This window comes from Schistocerca cancellata, chromosome 9, assembly GCF_023864275.1.
Source record: "Schistocerca cancellata isolate TAMUIC-IGC-003103 chromosome 9, iqSchCanc2.1, whole genome shotgun sequence".
Lineage (NCBI taxonomy): Eukaryota > Metazoa > Arthropoda > Insecta > Orthoptera > Acrididae > Schistocerca > Schistocerca cancellata.
The window spans coordinates 174318409-174336325 of record NC_064634.1 but is presented as its reverse complement, the minus strand read 5'-3'; the positions used below and the strand labels follow the sequence as shown (position 1 = coordinate 174336325).

Sequence of the window (17917 nt, the reverse complement as noted above, 5' to 3'; positions counted from 1 at the left end):
AGCCATTTGAAGGATATGACTAGAAGGAGCCAAATTCAGCAAATTATCCGTTCAAATTACTTGCGTGAATCCTATGAGGTAGCATATAGTGATATTATTTAATCACTCCCTTTCAGTTCTTTTTTCCTTACACATTTTCTGCATCTCTCTTGCCCCCCTAATTTCCAGCCTGTAACTTATTTTTAATGGAATAGTTTTATCTACCTTTCTTTACACAATTTTATCGTATTTTTCCTTCAACATTCTTGGTCTTGAATAATTATAATCCCCTTTCTCAGATTTGTTTCCAACCACATTAAGAGTCATTATGAACGTCATTTGCACTATCAAATCATTGTGTATGCAACGTTTTATCAGATATTTGACATCATTTACTAAGCGCAAACACAGCGATACATTGCAAATAACAGCTTTTTTTTTGTTCAATATGGGACTGCTGCACCAGCGCCAATGAGTCATCTAGTTACTTTTAGACACTCGTTGAACAGGGCAGCGGCTGCGTGTACCTTAACCGTCAAGTAGTGACTGTAAGTACATATACGAGGCGTGTTTTTAAAGTAAGTACCGTTTTGAAATTAAAAAAGACGTGCTAAGATATCTCAATAATTTTATTTTTACATCAAAGCCTGCACCTTAATCTACATAATTTCTGTCAATATTGAGGCACTTGTCATAACGTTGTACCAGTTTTTGAATACTCTCCTCATAGAAGTCTGCCGCCTGACTTGTTAACCACTGCATCACCACTGTTTTGACTTCGTCATCGTCTTGAAGACGCTGACCGCCCAGTAATGAGACAATCAATGCAGCAGCTTACTGCAAGACATTGCACAATCTGCGCCGTTCAATTCAGAAGAAAAGACGTGGCAAGTTGAGCAAGGAAATCGTTTTGCTGCAAGACAATGCCCGTCCGCATGTGGCGAATCAGACCAAAGATCTCATCTCAACTTTTCGATGGGAAACTCTAGATCATTCTCGGTACAGCCCCAATCTTGCGCCCAGTGACTACCATCTGTTCCTGCACTTGAAGAAACACCTGGGCGGTCAGCGTCTCCAAGACGATGACGAAGTCAAAACAGTGGTGACGCAGTGGTTAACAAGTCAGGCGGCAGACTTCTACGAGGAGGGTATTCAAAAACTAATATAACGTTATGATAATATTGACGGAAATTATGTAGAAAAGTAGATTAAGGTACAGGCTTTCATGTAAAAATAAAATTATTGAGGTATCTTAGCACGTCTTTTTTTAATTCTAAAACGGTACTTAATTAAAAAACGCGCTTCGTATAATGCCAGCACTGCATGACGAAAGCGCGGTCTGTTCTACGCCCCCCACTTCCATGCCCGGTCAAGCCACTTGTTGGGTCATATGCTGGAAGTCAGTGCGAAAACCTTGCTTCCCTTGCTACTCGCACAAACTTGAGAATTCGCGCAGGACATTGTCAACAAGCTACAAAATACATACAATGCCCCAGCAAATTCATAGATGCCCCTGTGTCAGCGAATTTCATCTGAAGGCTAGTGGAGGAGACGGATTCACAACAAATGCCAGTAATTTGATTTCCGGAACGCGATTATCGCGGCAGCCCTTCACGTGTGGAGGTGCAGTACCCATCAGCAGTGCCCGTTTGCGCAGCTTCCAGCCTGAGTGCCGCGTCGGCGTACCGCGCGGCAGCGCCGGCCATCGCTGTGCAGAAGTACGTCGCCGCCGCCCCCGTGGTGGCCGCCGCCCCCGCAGTCGGCGTGAGGTACTCGTCCGCCGCGGGCGGCCTGGGCTACGCTTCCAGCGGCTACGCGGCCAGCGGCTACGCCGGCTACTCCGGCCAGGCGGGAGCCGTGCGCTACGCCGCCGCCGCCGCCCCCGCCTACGTCGCCACGGCGCCAGTAGCCGCCGTCGCTAAGGTGCCCGTGGCCGCCGCCGTCGTCAAGCCCATCGTCAAGGAATACGTGAGTACCGTCGCAAACCCAGCTCTTAATTTGTTATATACTCGAGTTGTTGTTGTGGACTTCAGTCCTGAGACTGGTTTGATGCAGCTCTCCGTGCTACTCTATTCTGTGCAAGCTTCTTCATCTCCCAGTACCTACTGCAGCCTACAACCTTCTGAATCTGTTTAGTGTATTCATCTCTTGGTCTCCCTCTACGATTTTTACCTTCCACGCTGCCCTCCAATACTAAATCGGTGATCCCTTGATGTCTTAGAACATGTCCTACCAACCGATCCCTTCTTCTCGTCAAGTTGTGCCACAAGTTTCTCTTCTCCCCAGTTTCATTCAATGCCTCGTCATTAGTTATGTGATCTACCCCTCTAATCTTCAGCATTCCTCTGTAGCACCACATTTCGAAAGCTTCTATTCTCTTCTTCTCTAAACTATTTATCGTCCACGTTTCACTTCCATACATGGCTACACTCCATACAAAAATACTTTCAGAAACGACTTCCTGACACTCAGATCTATACTCGATGTTAACAAATTTCTCTTCTTCAGAAACGCTTTCCTTGCCATTGCTAGTCTACATTTTATATCCTCTCTACTTCGACCGTCATCAGTTATTTTGCTCCCCAAATAGCAAAACTCCTTGACTACTTTATGCGCCTCATTTCCTTATCTAATTCCCGCAGTATCACCCGATTAAATTCGACTACATTCCATTATCCTCGTTTTGCTTTTGTTGATGTTCATCTTATACCCTTCTTTCAAGACACTGTCCATTCCGTCCAGCTGCTTTTCCAGGTCCTTTGCTGTCTCTGACAGAATTACAATGTCATCGGCGAACCTCAAAGTTTTTATTTCTTCTCAATGGATTTTAGTTCCTACTCCTCGAGTATTTACACTAAAAACTTTTCTTTCATCGGTTACCTGTTACTATTTACACCACACAATTTTAGCACACTGGTCACCTTGGAACGCCGTAAATGGTGTGGAACAGGCCCCAGGGGGTCGTTGACCCTCCACCAGAGGGGATGGAGTGGGGTGTATGTGACAGATAATCGTATGTGATCGTTGCATTAAGACAGGTTATCAGGGTGACTTGACAGCATGGGAGAAAGGAGCTATCGCGAATGGACAAGTGCCCGTGACCATATCGTGAATGGCGTCGGCCCCATTTGTGGGTGTGCCAATGCAGATTGTCCATCGGGTCTACGAGAAAAGGTATACTGCTGGCAGTCATGTAACATGGCCGAAGTACAGTTGTCGTGAAAAGAAAAGCGACAGGGACTACAGACCACTGTCATACCTTGTCACTCTCAAACATTTTCAGACTAGACAGGAATTTGTGTTGTCAGTCAACTTAGATCCACCTCATCCAGTTTCGAAGAGACCATTGCGAACGAAATTTGATACAACTGATATTCAGAGTTCAGTACCTCGCAAAAGAACAATTCTCACATTGGCACATGTAGCTACACGACTTCAATGGTCCAAATGACATAGAAATTCGACAGTAGCTGCCTGTAGCCATGCAGTGATGTCTGACGTATCGAAATTTTGTTTCTTTGGAAACGATGCAAAGCGTGGAGTGCACCGACGTCCCACTGAAGCGTTTACCACACTGTGTGTGTGGAGGGTGTAGCTCAAGCCAGAGGTGATTCTGTCATGTTGTTGGGACGCTTTTCGTACCATGAATAGATCCCACTTATTCAGGTTCCCGTATACGGGAACAAGGTTATTTCAAAATTCTCGATGGCCAAGTGTTGGTCCTTTTCACTCTCGTGTCCTTGATGACAACAGCTGTGTCCACAGGGTTAGCACACATCTGTTCCTCGCTTTGCGAACGCAGACACACTGGCTGACCTCGAGTGGCGAGCTAAATAGCTCCAACTTAATATAAAATGTCTGGTACTGTTTAAAACAGCGGGACAAACATAGCAGTCAACACCCAGCAATCTGGTAACTTCATCCGGATATGCCGTACCTGGCGAGACATGTGGACTCTCTTTATCGCTGACCTGAGACAATTATGAAAGCTAGCAGCGGTGATGTCTCATGAGCGCGACCAGTTTTTGTCTGGTGTGCTGATCCGTTACATCCGTCGAAGTTTTGGGCATTTTCTTTTCAGACATACTTACCACATCTGCTTCCTCCTTGCGATGTTCGACATCCGATTCCCAACCGCCATACAATACTCTCTCTTTTTATCCACCGTCCCCACTCTCCTCCTTCTCGAACAATCCAAAGTTGTCATCATTATCTTTCCTCTGTCACTTTCCTTTGAAACGTTCCTTCCGTGTCGTCGCCGAAGCTTCCGTGTCGTCGCACGAAGTCTCAGTGACTATCGCCGCCAAACTCGAGGGATGTGTGGCGCGCGGGACAAATAACGCGACGTATTGCTCCGCAGGTTTAATCGGAAAGACTTATAGCTGTATTTCGATTACTCCTCTCCTACTCTTCTACGCTACCAAAAGCACTCTAAAAGGATGTTCGTCAGCCTCACTTTCATACGAGGGGCAGTGTTAAAACTGTCGATCAGTATCACTCATAAATGCCCTGTGACAATATGACTATTTTCAAAAACCTCTCAGATCCGACCACAAAAAAGGAAAACGGGCACTGTAAACACTCATTACACCACCTCCAACTCGTTTCCACTGACAATATCCTCCGTAAATAAATACGATAACAGTCTAAAGTCAAAAAGGAAAAAAGACTCACTGAAAAACACCACACTCTAGTTTTCATGGGGACAAAAGGAATTGTATTTTCTTCTATCAGACCTTGCCAAATCCGCGTCATTCATTAAACACATCCAGCTAGATAACTGCCCCACTCTTTACTACGTATCCTCTTCCTACGTCTTCCTACACTTGCCTAGAAAATCAGCTGATGGCTAAACCGAATTCCAGGCCCGCGCACAGAGATATTCGTGCGAAATCTTTCAATACTAATCGCGCCGGCAGAACAACTTTAGTAATCAGTGAGCATCAGTGACCTGATAAACTCAGCAATCCTGAAACATCACCTCTGCGCCACAGGGCCCACGGCTCATTTCTTGCACCCTGAGGTCCGCCATCCAGCCCTCACTTCCACGAGCTCCAAAAGACTTCGACGAAATTGCTTTAACACCCAGGCTATTAAGCCAGTCAAACGCAGAATGAATACGCATTTCCTATTCCCACTAACAATATCTCCCTGGGAGGTACTGCAACGTGCCAAAAACTTTCAAAACTTTATTTCCAAGACGTGCAGGAAAACACCTGCCATGATGGAAAGTCGCAAACCCTTATGTCAGCCTATTAAGTCCAGCTCATTTAGGAGTACTAAGAGTCTGGCGCACTATCTCTGGACTGGACAAGGATATCTTCCCCTGGACATCAGTAACTACCTCTGCCTACCACAATAGCCACAGTAAGAGCTCAAGTATGTGGCTGAGAAGTGTATCGGAGGCAAATCCACACAAAACTTTCGACCGGTTGGGCCCGTTACCAGATGCACGTCTTAGAAGATGGAAGGAAGTGCCTCCAGATCTACAGTGATGGTGACAACTTTTTATGGCAGTGAGATCCTCTTAGAAGTGGCTGATGGCGACGTTGATGCTGACGCTAGTATCCAGAGCATTCACACTGTAGGACACACATATCAAACAGATGAGATCAAATTCTGGTGTTGACAGGTCGCCCAGTACCTGCAGGGATGTCTGCTTGCACTGCTGCGCATAGCTGCTAAAAGCGGCGAGATAGAGGAGTAATACAGTTACAATGATCCAGGCCATTCCACAGACGTACGTCTGAGTTAAGGTTGGAGGAGAAGGGGGAGAGAAGGGTCTTGTGTGCAGAAAAATATTTAGCAAACTTATGTTAACTACACCATTGGGAGAGCGCTAAATTACAAGGCACTTTATCTTTGTTGAAAAATATCGCTCTCCAAAGGAACTAGAATCATTTTGAGTCTCTAGAAACACGGAGTTGCGGTAATTCTAAGTTAAAGACACGGTCCCATTTTAACTGTTTGCCTGATAAATACAGTGACCTCAGGACAAATACCGATAGGGACAACGCTCTAAATTTATCAGTTCAAAGTAGTCCCACATTCAGGAACTGAGCACAGACGAGTAGATGCAGGAATCCTGTATCGCCGTTCTAGACGAAGTCCAAGCAGAGGTGGTTTGCCGTTGCCTTCCTCCAACATTTTACGAGGCGTCAAATGTATATCTGTGGGTGAGTTCTTGTACAGTGTAGTGTTGCGTCCGTGTTGTTGTGGATGAGGGGACGGTAGAGTGTGAATCGCAGTGCCAGCACATAACCTAATGCTCCCCAGTAGCACCAAGTGGGCCGGCGAGCTTAACGTCCTCACAGTCAAAGATGTCACGTGAGCTCGCTTCCTGAGGCTCTGCGAGGCAGTATGGAATTTAATCCAAGACTTTGGCGCAAACAGTGGTGGTCAGGAACTTTACGCCACCATCTCCTCTTCACTTCTCAGCCAAAAACTGGCAGTGAAAATTTTCTCCCACCAGGGTTCGAATAGGCCTGCGTGAGCGACTTCGGCTATGGAGGTGGGTTCTAAAAAGTACCTGAAAAATGAAATATCAAGGCATTTGCATGTGTAACCTTTCCAAGGTCGTAGCAGTATTACACGATCGTCAGAGCAAGAAAAAGAACTGTGGACTGATGCCGAAAGCAATAACTTGCCATTACTTCAGCAAAACATGTAGCAAATGGCTAATGAGTTTTCCGAAAGACAGTGACGTGTAAGGGATGAAGCGCCACTGATGAAATCTAGTCAGCCCTCTACGCTACAGGAACCGAAGAATAAAGCTTCGGTTTCTGTACGGAATTTTCAGTAACTACACAATTTAACGAAGTCTCGCGAATGAATACGCCGCTGGAGCAAGAGAGCACGAGATCTGTCATAATCCAGCAGCAAGTTAGTTCCTTATAAAATAATCCAATCTTGGGCAGCTTGCTTTATCGAATCGTTCTGTAAAACAACGTCATAGTTCAGGTTTCCGTGTCCGACCATATCTTTGTCGTCTTATTCTTTCGGCCTTCAAAAAAACAGCCCTGCGCAACTTTGTTTGCCTGATCATATAGAATTGGACGGCGCGTGTTCTTTTCAATTTACACCGGGCATAATTCTCATAATCCGACGCGGCCAGTTGTAAAGCAAAAATATGGCTCACTAAACGTAGAAAAAGCCAGAGCGCCGCTCCAGCTGCACACATTTGTTTGGAAGAGGAGGCCGCCGCTCTTTGAACGCGCGTAATAAACATCCAGAAGAGCCGGACGGCCGCTATTTCAAAGGGAGCGCCATGGCACGGGCTCTGCCGCAGTAATTAAGAGCTCCATTTAAAAACTGTAAATAACACAGCAGTTGCGCTGCAGAGGCACGGTCCACAAGTCGTGAGGGAATATCACCCGTGATTCATAGCTCTGTCCGTCTCACCTAACAGCCCACTAGCTACCAGATTAACTCGCTCCCCTGTCGTCTGGACATCGTACTGCTACAGCACTTTCAGGATTTACGTTGTTGCCGTCACAGAGCGTATTCAGGTAGTCTAAGCGATCCAATATATAATTGAGCGAAATAATAATTGTATCAAAATTAAATTCCTGGAACAGTTGCTTTCTGTTTTCTCCGAAGGAATCGCAGTACTATATCTGGTAACGAAGAGGAACTTGTTTGTAGCTTTGGATGAGCACCTCAACTGAGCAGAAAATAATGTCGTCAATGTACCAAGATATTTCCTTGTCTCTATGCCCTCCAGAAGTTTCGAAACAAATTTCCATATGGTGAGAGACGTAAATTAGAGCAAGCACTCGTGATCCAAAACGGCACGAGTAGCGAAAACTCTACTCTGTTAGAACTCACCATAAATGCTTGTGTGCTCTACTTCTCCAACGTGCGTCTGCTTGACCGTGCCAGTGCTTAATACACGCAATTAGGATTTCTGCGTGAAGGTTACGTGAATCAAACACACTGCGCCATCATCAGCTACATACTGTGCATGCTCCCGAGTACATCGCACCAGAAATCAAGTACTCCTCGAGTCGTCATAATCGTAAGCGAGGTCTCACCTAGTATCCTAGCTGTACTCATCCATAAAAGAAAGGCACATTAAATTTCTCCCTGTAGCTATCTCGTACAAGCTGACGTGCACTCTACGCACAATTCGATACCACGCAGTATTTAACTAAAAGCTGAACTACTTTCCCTAAACAGCTAACTTATAATATCTACTTTTCTCAGTGAAACAGTAATGCAAATGCTCTCATGTTCGACCAGTTACGCTTTCTTTCCTTTTCGTCTCTCAATCACTTCCTTTTCCCTGTCTACATTACCTGTGGTCTATGACGCTACTCCCTCTCTTCCTGTCTTCCTTGACTCACATATTTCCTTGCTTTCTTTTCTAATGTTTTCCTATATATATATATATATATATATATATATATATATCAGTCACCTCCCTCCCAGAATAATCATGGATCTCAAACGCTCCACGTTATACCTAACATCATACCCATACCCATCTGCTGGGCTGCTTGTCCACACCCTACAGCCACTTCTCTTCCAAATTATCCATCACCAAGGCGATTCCTTTCTTATATTGCAGCATTCACTCTGCTAGTTATCTTATTTATCGGTATCATTTTAAAACAACAACTCACTTCAATCACCGCTCAAAACACATAGTCATAATTTTACAACCATTTTAATACTTTTCAATTGTGTATATACTTTATTCTTTTTAAAATAATGGAATTCCATGTTTTATTATTTTTCTCTTACATTATTTTAGCTACTGAGAGAACAGTCTCTTGTAAAGAGGTTATAGGACGAAAACAAATAAAAATAACACCAGTGTAATGGAATGAGGTTGAAATTACAAACTGGATTACGAAATATGCTGCAGAATAACTGACGACAGCCGATTTAGAATGGGTATAAAATTAGCAAGTAATGAGAACAGTGTTTCTGAAAAAACACTATATTAGTTGTTAACTTTATATTAGTTGTTAACAATTTTAAGTTAAGCCCACCCGGTTAGCCGAGCAGTCTAACGCACGGCTTTCCGGAGTGCGAAGGTGTGCCCGGTCCCCGGCACGAGTCCGCCCGGCGGACTTGTGTCGAGGTACGGTGAGCCGGCCAGTCTGTGGATGGCTTTTAGGCAGTTTTCCATCTGCCTCGGCGAATGCGGTCTGGTTCCCCTTTTTCCGCCTCAGCAACACTATGACGGCGATTGCTGCGCAAACAAGTTCTCCACGTAGGCGTACACCACCATTACTTTACCACGCAAACATAGGGGTTACACTCGTCTGGTGTGAGATGTTCCTTGGGGGTCCACCGGGGGCCGAACCGCACAATAACCCTGGGTTCGGTGTGGGGCGGCGGAGGGGTGAAGTGGACTGCGGTAGTCGTTGTGGGGTTGTGAGCCACTGCGGCTTCGGTGGGGACGGAGCCTCTCCGTCGTTTCTAGGCCCCCGGTTAACAGACATACATACAATATAAAGTTAAGTGGCAGGAGATCTTTCCTGAGGTTCTTTGTCTGCAGTGAAGCCTTCTACCGAAATGAAATGTGTACGATAAAGATTTCAGGGAACAGGACAATAGAAGCTTTTCTAAATGTGGTGTAACAGCACAAAACAGAAGATCATATGGGTCTATGCTATAACTAACGACGAGGTATTATATTAGACATATGGGTCTATGCTATAACTAACGACGAGGTATTATATTAAACTGGGGAGAAAAATATTATGGCAAACTTGGACAAAAAAAAAAAGAAGGGACCGGCTGATGAGACACATTCTGAGACATCAAGGAATGATCAATTTGGTAATGGAAACAAGTGTGGGGGAAAATGGAAATGAGCGTTTGGCGTCACTGGCCGGGAGGTCCTTACGGGGCAGGTCCGGCCGCCTTGGTGCAGGTCTTGTTACATTTAACGCCACATTGGGCGACCTGCACGTGGGATGGGGATGAAATGATGATGAAGACAACACAACACCCAGTCCCTGAGCAGAGAAAATCCCCGACCCAGCCGGGAATCGAACCCGGACCCGTAGATGGCAATCCGTCACGCTAACCACTTTTCTTTTCATTTTTGTTCGATATGGTTCGTTGCGTTTGGTCTGGGCAGACGTTACAAGACATCCGTTCAAGTTGATCGTTGATTCCTTGACTCAGTTTTTTTTTATTACAGAGAGCACGCAGTCCTCTGACCGAACACGCTGAGCTACCGTGCCGGCACCACTCAGCTATCGGGGAGGGGGTGGGGGGGGGAACAATGTCGGGGATAACAATGGCAGGGGGAGACCAATAGAGTAAGCAGGTCAAGTGGATATAGGCTGCAATAGTTCTGCAAAGATGAACGGCTTGCACAGAATAGGCTACGGTGAAGAGCTGCATCAAACGAGTCTTTGGACTGAAGTCCACGACGATAAGCAGGCAGAGAGGGAATTTTTACTACTGACAAACGGAAAAAGCAGAGTACAACAGTACCTTTCCAACCGTTATTTTCCTTCCAGTATTCCAAAACATCGTTTTTCTACCCTGTCTTCCCCTGCAGCAACTGTGCACACATAGCAGTTTGACTCACCCTCGCCGGCCGGTGTGGCCGAGAGGTTCTAGGCACTACAGTCCGGAACCGCGTGACTGCCTGCTACGGTCGCAGGTTCGAATCCTGCCTCGGGCATGGATTGTGTGTGATGTCCTTACGGTAGTTAGGTTTAAGTAGCTCAAAGTTCTAGGGGACTGATGACCTCAGAAGTTAGATCCCATTGTGCTCAGAGCCATTTGAACCATTTGACTCACCCTTCCACTTGCACTCTGCCCGCAGGACGACCACCCCCGCTACGCGTTCGAGTACAGCGTGCACGACGCCCACACCGGAGACATCAAGCACCAGTGGGAGCAGCGCGACGGAGACGTCGTGAAGGGACAGTACTCGCTGGTCGAACCCGACGGCTCGGTCCGCACCGTGGACTACGTCGCCGACTGGGAGACCGGCTTCCACGCCACGGTCCACAAGGACAGGCCACAGGCGCACCCCTAAGGTCGCCGCCAGATGACCGCGAGCCTCGCTCACCCTCTCTGGTCATGTGTCTTCCACAGCCGTGCATGTCATGTTCAGAGCAGATTCTCCGTTGTTCCATCACGCTCTCCCAATTGGCGGTGGATTTTTGACCAGGAGACTTTCTCGTGTCTAAATCAAGTCTGCTGACACCCCCAACCTTCTTCCTGCCCACCTTCAGTCGTCCAAAATCTTGAGGCAACTCTCGCCTGGCCGACCTCTTTTCGTGGCATTGACGTATCACATCTCAGTATACAAGTTGTTCGTAAGGCCAGATTCCAGGTGCACAAGTGGCTCATTACTCCTCTTTCTGACACTGGAAATAATTTGCGAATGTTGCCCCAGATAAAAGAAAGTTCCTTCGTATCAACTAAGCCACGAACCGCGTGCCATGAAATATTTCTGCTATATCTAAAACAGCAATGTTTCTTCTTTCGGCTATAATTATTGTTTATTTTTCACTACTATGCCATTTTCAAGCGATAGTTGACGTGCGTGAGGATAAGCCACCAAACATTCCAGCCATCAGCATATAGCTGACAAGCATGAAACTTTGGACAAGTAGTCGGGCAAACAAGTGGTGTGCAAAACGTTTAAAAGTAGTGGCAGAAACAGAGCACTGCACACTGCAAACCAACTGTAATAAATTAACTTGTCGTAGCACCGATCACCGGTAACGACATCAATAACAGAGTGCACATTGAGTCATTGTTTTCCATCGTGTCAACACGGAGACCGCCTGAAAATGGTATAATAGCAGAAATTGGACAGTAATGGAAATGTTTCAGAAATTTTGCACGACTGTGGTATCTGCCCGAAAAAAAGTAATTTCCGTTATCGTTACTCCCAGAACATTTAGAATGCTAAATGTCGCTCTATTCCGTACTTTTCGGGTTCTGGAAATAATCTATACTCAACTTTAAAATGTACCGTACAGAGAGGGAAGCAGCGAAGCAACACAAAATATAATGCGTTCCGCTGTAACTTGTTTATCAGTGCTCACAAGCGTGAAACCTTTGACATGCTACTCAATGCAGGAAAGATAAATGTGTAAATAACTATGACTGTAATGTTGAAGTGGCGTTCTCCCTTGTTTGGATGTGTTACCTCCAATATATATACACTCGAAGTTTCGAACCGCCTTTCTCATTTCTTGAGCACTTTGTTCTATTTTCTTGCCCCACATACTGTGTATAATCAGAGGCTGTAAATTATGTGAGCTTCGCCACACAAGGTAAATGCTGATTTTCAGCATTATCATTACCCCACAATTCTCCACATTTCTAACGTCGTGGGAAAGATGTTCGGATGTTGGGAACTTTGCTTCATTTCACGATGAGGAGCATCGTCACTTTTCACAGAGCGTGCTTCATTTTCCTGAGAGAAACCTTTACTGTGAGGTACAAGATGAGTGCACAAGAGAATAGGTAAAAATCTCATTTTGAGATTCTCTCTTCCTATAGCCTCCGGAGGTAGCAAACGATAAATTTTTTACTATAGGTATGTAGATTACGAGTCTGCGTTGCTTTTTGTCTTGAAATCTTCATTATTCCCACAAACTCTTCTTCACGGAAATTTCCCCTATTCAGCACTATTCGCCTCAATTCCCGCATATCTTCTGTTGCAAACGATTTGTGGGTCTTCCTTCTGAGCAGAGAACGAACCTAAAGATTCAACATACAGTCTAAATCATATCATTGTATTACATGTATATATTTATATTCACTTCATTATTTTCTGGACTACGTTTTGCGTCATCAGACATCAAGAATAATGTCCTAGACAGTATTATATTTTTCTCGGCTGCAGAAAATATTTCTCTGCAGCATTTTCCGAGGACTGCCGCATAGTATAGAGGTCGCTGTCAGCTTAAAGCCAGCTAATAGTATCGCTGCATTTCATTCGAGGTGTATTTGGTCGATGGAAGATACTTTATGTTTAGTAAGTGGTTCTCTTCTTAGCAGGAAGTTGGAAGCGCTAGTCCTTATTTTTGTATATACTGTGCTCTTATCGCTTTCACGTGCAATCCAAATACATTTTTATACCCATACACACAGAGTACATTCATATGTCAATTTTACTCACACTGGTGGTGTTCCAGGATGTGTACATATCATTTTCTATCGTATGTAGTTTTTTTTATACCATGGTGCTGTTCATTAGCGATATCATTTGTAAGTAATAATTCAGCTTCACAGCAAACAAGCTTGTAACACAATATGCTTGTATAATAAGTACAATTTGAAATGTAAATGACATATAACTGTACATATTATGTATACTTATATAAATGTATGTAAGTACATGCGTCAAATAAATTTTTGAAATGATATTGTTTTATTTCTTCTCTAACCTCGTGTCAATTACCATACTTGCTTTTTCGAGAATGATTTATCTTGTATCAGAATAAACAGAAGGGCTCTGTGATAAACACACACAGACCACAAACAGTACACTTAAGCTGTGATCACATTTTTCAGTTAAGAAGATTCCTAATATTCTCTTTCCTACTCCTGAAGACGTTCGTATAAGCCAAAGAGTTTTTCAGGACTATTATGAATTCTTGAAGTAGCACCTCTTCGAGTCTTCCAGACACAAAACATGGAATGTTCTTTAGTTGTTGCATACAGCGAAAATTGTAATAATAAAAGGCATTAAAATGTCTATTCGTAAGAGTATTATACAAAAATTTATAACTTTGACAAGAGAGTGAGAAGATATAGTGCAAGATTAGACACTATAATGTTAATTATAATTCAGGAACTCTAAATATTGGCAGAAATGATTTCATGGATGCTTACTTAAATGGAAAAATTTAAATTAAAAGATTGCTCAAGAATACAAATTCGATGCACGTTGATAATCTGTACTCCAGATCTTTCTATTAAGGGTAGGAAATAAGGAAACTCAAGCATATTTTTAATTAAGAGTATCTTCAAACTAACCGTCAGTTTTCTTTTGAAAGCCATACGAATGTAAATTTTCAAATTACACTTTGCCATAGTGATCAGTAGAAGGGAGACAGCTTTCTAGAGGCTGTCTTTCGTTCTGCAGCTTTGACAAGCTCGTTAGGAAATAAAATAATATACTAACTGACAAAAAAAGTGAAGCATCCAAAAGAGGAGAAGAAAACAAAACGAAAATCCTGGAATTGAGAGGTCTGTGATATTATTACAGTAATGAAAAAAATCGAGTCAAATTTACGAATAAGTTTGCAGTATGAGCCCACTCGCTTATTAGAATGACGTCGTCCCCCCTCCCCCACAGGTCTCTGGCTGGGATTGATGATGCATGGATTCGCTTGTCCCTCAGGAGTGGTGGCATAAAGTCTTTGTATCTTCTCCTAAGGCAAGCTGGCCCAAGGCTGCTGTAATAATTGGTCCTTAACATCCTGCGTGCTAACACTGGTCTCACACATGTTCTTTCAGGGACGCATCTGGGGATCTTGCTGCCCACGAGAGTTCCTCAGTTTCACGCAGACAGTTCATACAGACACGTGTGACATGTGGACTAGCATTGGAATTATAATGTCTCTGCCCAAGTCGCCGCGACAGAGGCCGACGGTCATTCTGTGTAGTTGCTGAGCAAAATGTGACGCCACTCGTCCGCTGTCCACGCTTCCTGGTCACGGCACTCTTCCAGACACAGTTGTGTATGTTGTGGTGTTAACAGCAGCCTACACGTGGAACGGTAATTCCCTAGCCCGACTGCTACTAGTTTCAGACCAATGTTGTGGCATGATACAAAATGTTGCAAGAGTCTGTTATTTGATAGGGACATACACTGTGTGATCAAAAGTGTCCGGACACCTCCAAAAACATAAGTTTTTCATATTAGGTGCATTGTGCAACCACCTACTGCTAGGCACTCCATATCAGCAACCTCAGTAGTCATTAGACATCGTGAGAGAGCACAATGGGGCGCTCCGCGGAACTCACGGATGTCGAACGTGGTGAGATGATTGGGTGTCACTTGTGTCATACGTCTGTGCGCGAGATTTCCACACTCCTCAAGATCCCTACGTCCACTTTTTCCGATGCGATAGTGAAGTGGAAACGTGAAAGGACACGTAAACCACAAACACGTACCGACCGACATCGTCTGTTGACTGACAGAGACCGTAGACAGTTAAAGAGGTCGTAATGTGTAATAGACAGACATCTATCCAGACCATAACACAGGAATTCCATACTGCATCAGAATCCACTGCAAGTACTATGACAGTTAGGCGGGAAGTGGGAAAACTTGGATTTCATGGTCGAGCGGCTGCTCAAAAATGGTTCAAATGGCTCTGAGCACTATGGGACTTAACAGCTGAGGTCATCAGCCCCCTAGAACTTAGAACTACTTAAACCTAACTAACCTAAGGACATCACACACATCCATGCCCGAGGCAGGATTCGAACCTGCGACCGTAGCGGTCGCGCGGTTCCAGACTGAAGCGCCTAGAACCACTCGGCCAGAACGCCAAATCTCAATGACGGTGACCATTCATGTTCCGCACCAATCGCCTAAAAGTGATGCTAGAAGCGCCACTGTGAGGATGCAGATCAGGTTTGATTTAAATACAGGCTGTAACGGTCGTGAGCGTTAGTTATCTTTGAGATCGGACGTGGAGAATTGGTGTCAGACAGCAGGGCCTTTAAGGCCATTATCAGTAACTCGCTGAATTTGAACGAGGTCGTGTAACGGCTACGAGAAGCTGGACGTTCCGTCTGCGATATTCCGGAAAGACTGTACATGATTGTTGGCACCAGTGATCACGAAAATGTACAGTTGCAAGAAGACCGGGTTTCAGACAGTCACGTGGCCCTGCCGAGAAAGAAGATCATCGTGTTCGGCGTAAGGCTCTGGCGCGTCGTACTGCATCTGCATCATTTGGGCAGCAGTTAGAACCAAGTTATACAACAGACTGTTACAAATTCCGTACTCCAAAGACAGGGCTGAGCCAGACGCCCTGTAGCGCGTGTTCCACCAACCCCAAAACACCGCTATAAGCGACTTCAGTGGTGTCGAGCGAGTGCTCTTTGCAGGGCAGAGTGGAGGTCTGTTGTGTTGTCTGATGAAGCTGGTTCTGCCTCGGTGCAATTGACGGTCGTGTGTTGGTTAGAAGGAGGCCAGTTGACGACCTGCTACTAACCTGTTGCGTGCTAGACACACTGGATCTACACCCTGTGCTGCGATTTCGTATGACAGATGGAGCACTCTCGTGGTCATCCCCCACACCCTGACTGCGAATTTCTACGTCAGTCCGGTGCTTCGACTTGTCCTGCTGCCATTCATAAACAGTCTTCCAGGAGGTATTTTCCAACAGAATATCGCTCGCCCACATACCACTGTTGTAACCCAACATGCTCGGCATGTTGCCTTGTCCTGCTCAGACACCAAATCTGTCTCCAATCGAGCCTACATGGAGCATCTCCGGACGACACTTCCAGCGTCATCCAAAAACACCATTAATCTACCCTGTATTGACGGACCAAGTGCAACTGGAGTGGAACTCCATGCCAGAAACTGACTTCCAGCATCTGTACAACACAATGTTTTCACGTTTGCTTGCTTGCTTCCAACAGTCAGGCGGCTACACCGGTTATTAATGTACCAGCATTTCACATTTGCAATAATTCATCTCGCGCTTACATTAACCTGTGATCTTGCAATGGTAAACACTTATGAATGTTACCTAGACAAATGTATTCCCGAAATTTCATTACTATACATTAATTATTGTTTGGTGCTGCATTTTTTTTCCGTCAGTGTACTTTTGTAATATTCTACATCTGCAGCAAGACATAACTGCAGAAGGGCTGTCTCCACCAATGGTCTTGTCTTCTACTTGCATCCAGTCAACCAAATTTACATCACTACGTCTCACGTAACATGATGCACTCGTAACAAGACAGGTGCATGGCAAGTTCTATGGTGAGGGAGAGAGAGACAGAGAGGGGTGGGGGGAGAATGAATACTCTGCAGTGACAGCACTTTCTCTACAGCTTTTTACCACACACACTCTCCACCCGTTCTTACTCACGATGAATAATCACTCTCCAGGTCTGGAATAATTCCAGACCTGGCGAGTGATTAACATAAGGAAGCTGTATCTACTTCCGACAGTCCTGTGAAGAAAAATTTAATTATAAAAGCTACTGATATAGCCTCTTAACGGTATATTCGTTTATTTACTTTATGTCAGCTATGATGAAAAGTGAGGTGATAAAATACATTGATCAGCCAAAACATTATGACCACTGCCCACCGTGACGTTGGATGTCGCCTGGAGGACTTGCACGCACATGAGGCAGTAACAGAAGTACTCGCATGTAAGTGGGGCAGACACGGATGGGGATCACACTCGCGAAGATATGGGCACCAAATCGGGAAATGCTTTGAGATAAGCGACTTTGGTCGACTGCGGTGGCCTACAGTCGCAGGTTCGAATCCTGCCTCGGGCATGGATGTGTGTGATGTCCTTAGGTTAGTTAGGTTTAATTAGTTCTAAGTTCTAGGGGACTGATGACCTCAGATGTTAAGTCCCATAGTGCTCAGAGCCATTTGAACCATAAGCGACTTTGACAAAGAGGAGATTATTATTAAGCAGAGGACGTGAACGAGTCTCTCGAAAATGGAGAAGCTGGTCGAATGTTCACGTGCTACTGCTGTGAGTATTTATGGAAAGAGGTAGAGAGATAGTCAAACTTCCACTATGCGCTAAATGGTTCACGACTCTTAACAAAATGTAAGCTTTGGAGGCTTAATCTGCTGCGAAAAGTAGAATAGATGGTGATCTGTGACATCACTAACGAAAGGGCACAATTCTGGTGCATGCATGATTGTTTTGAAGTACACCGTTCATTGCAGATTGTTGAACATGGAGTTCCACAGCAGACAACCGCTACATGCTCACGTGCT

General features: G+C 44.9%; 1 protein-coding gene across 1 annotated transcript in view; it reads left to right on the top strand.

Moving 5' to 3' along the window:
• LOC126101019 (fibroin heavy chain-like) overlaps nucleotides 1–12115 on the top strand; it is a 91805-nt gene extending 79690 nt beyond the window's left edge. The window contains exons 5-6 of the mRNA XM_049911686.1: nucleotides 1637–1947; nucleotides 10775–12115. Of these exons, the coding sequence (XP_049767643.1) occupies nucleotides 1637–1947; nucleotides 10775–10990 (527 nt within the window). The 3' untranslated portion in view covers nucleotides 10991–12115. The remainder of the gene's footprint in view (nucleotides 1–1636; nucleotides 1948–10774) is intronic.
• The last annotated feature ends 5802 nt before the right edge of the window (nucleotides 12116–17917 follow it).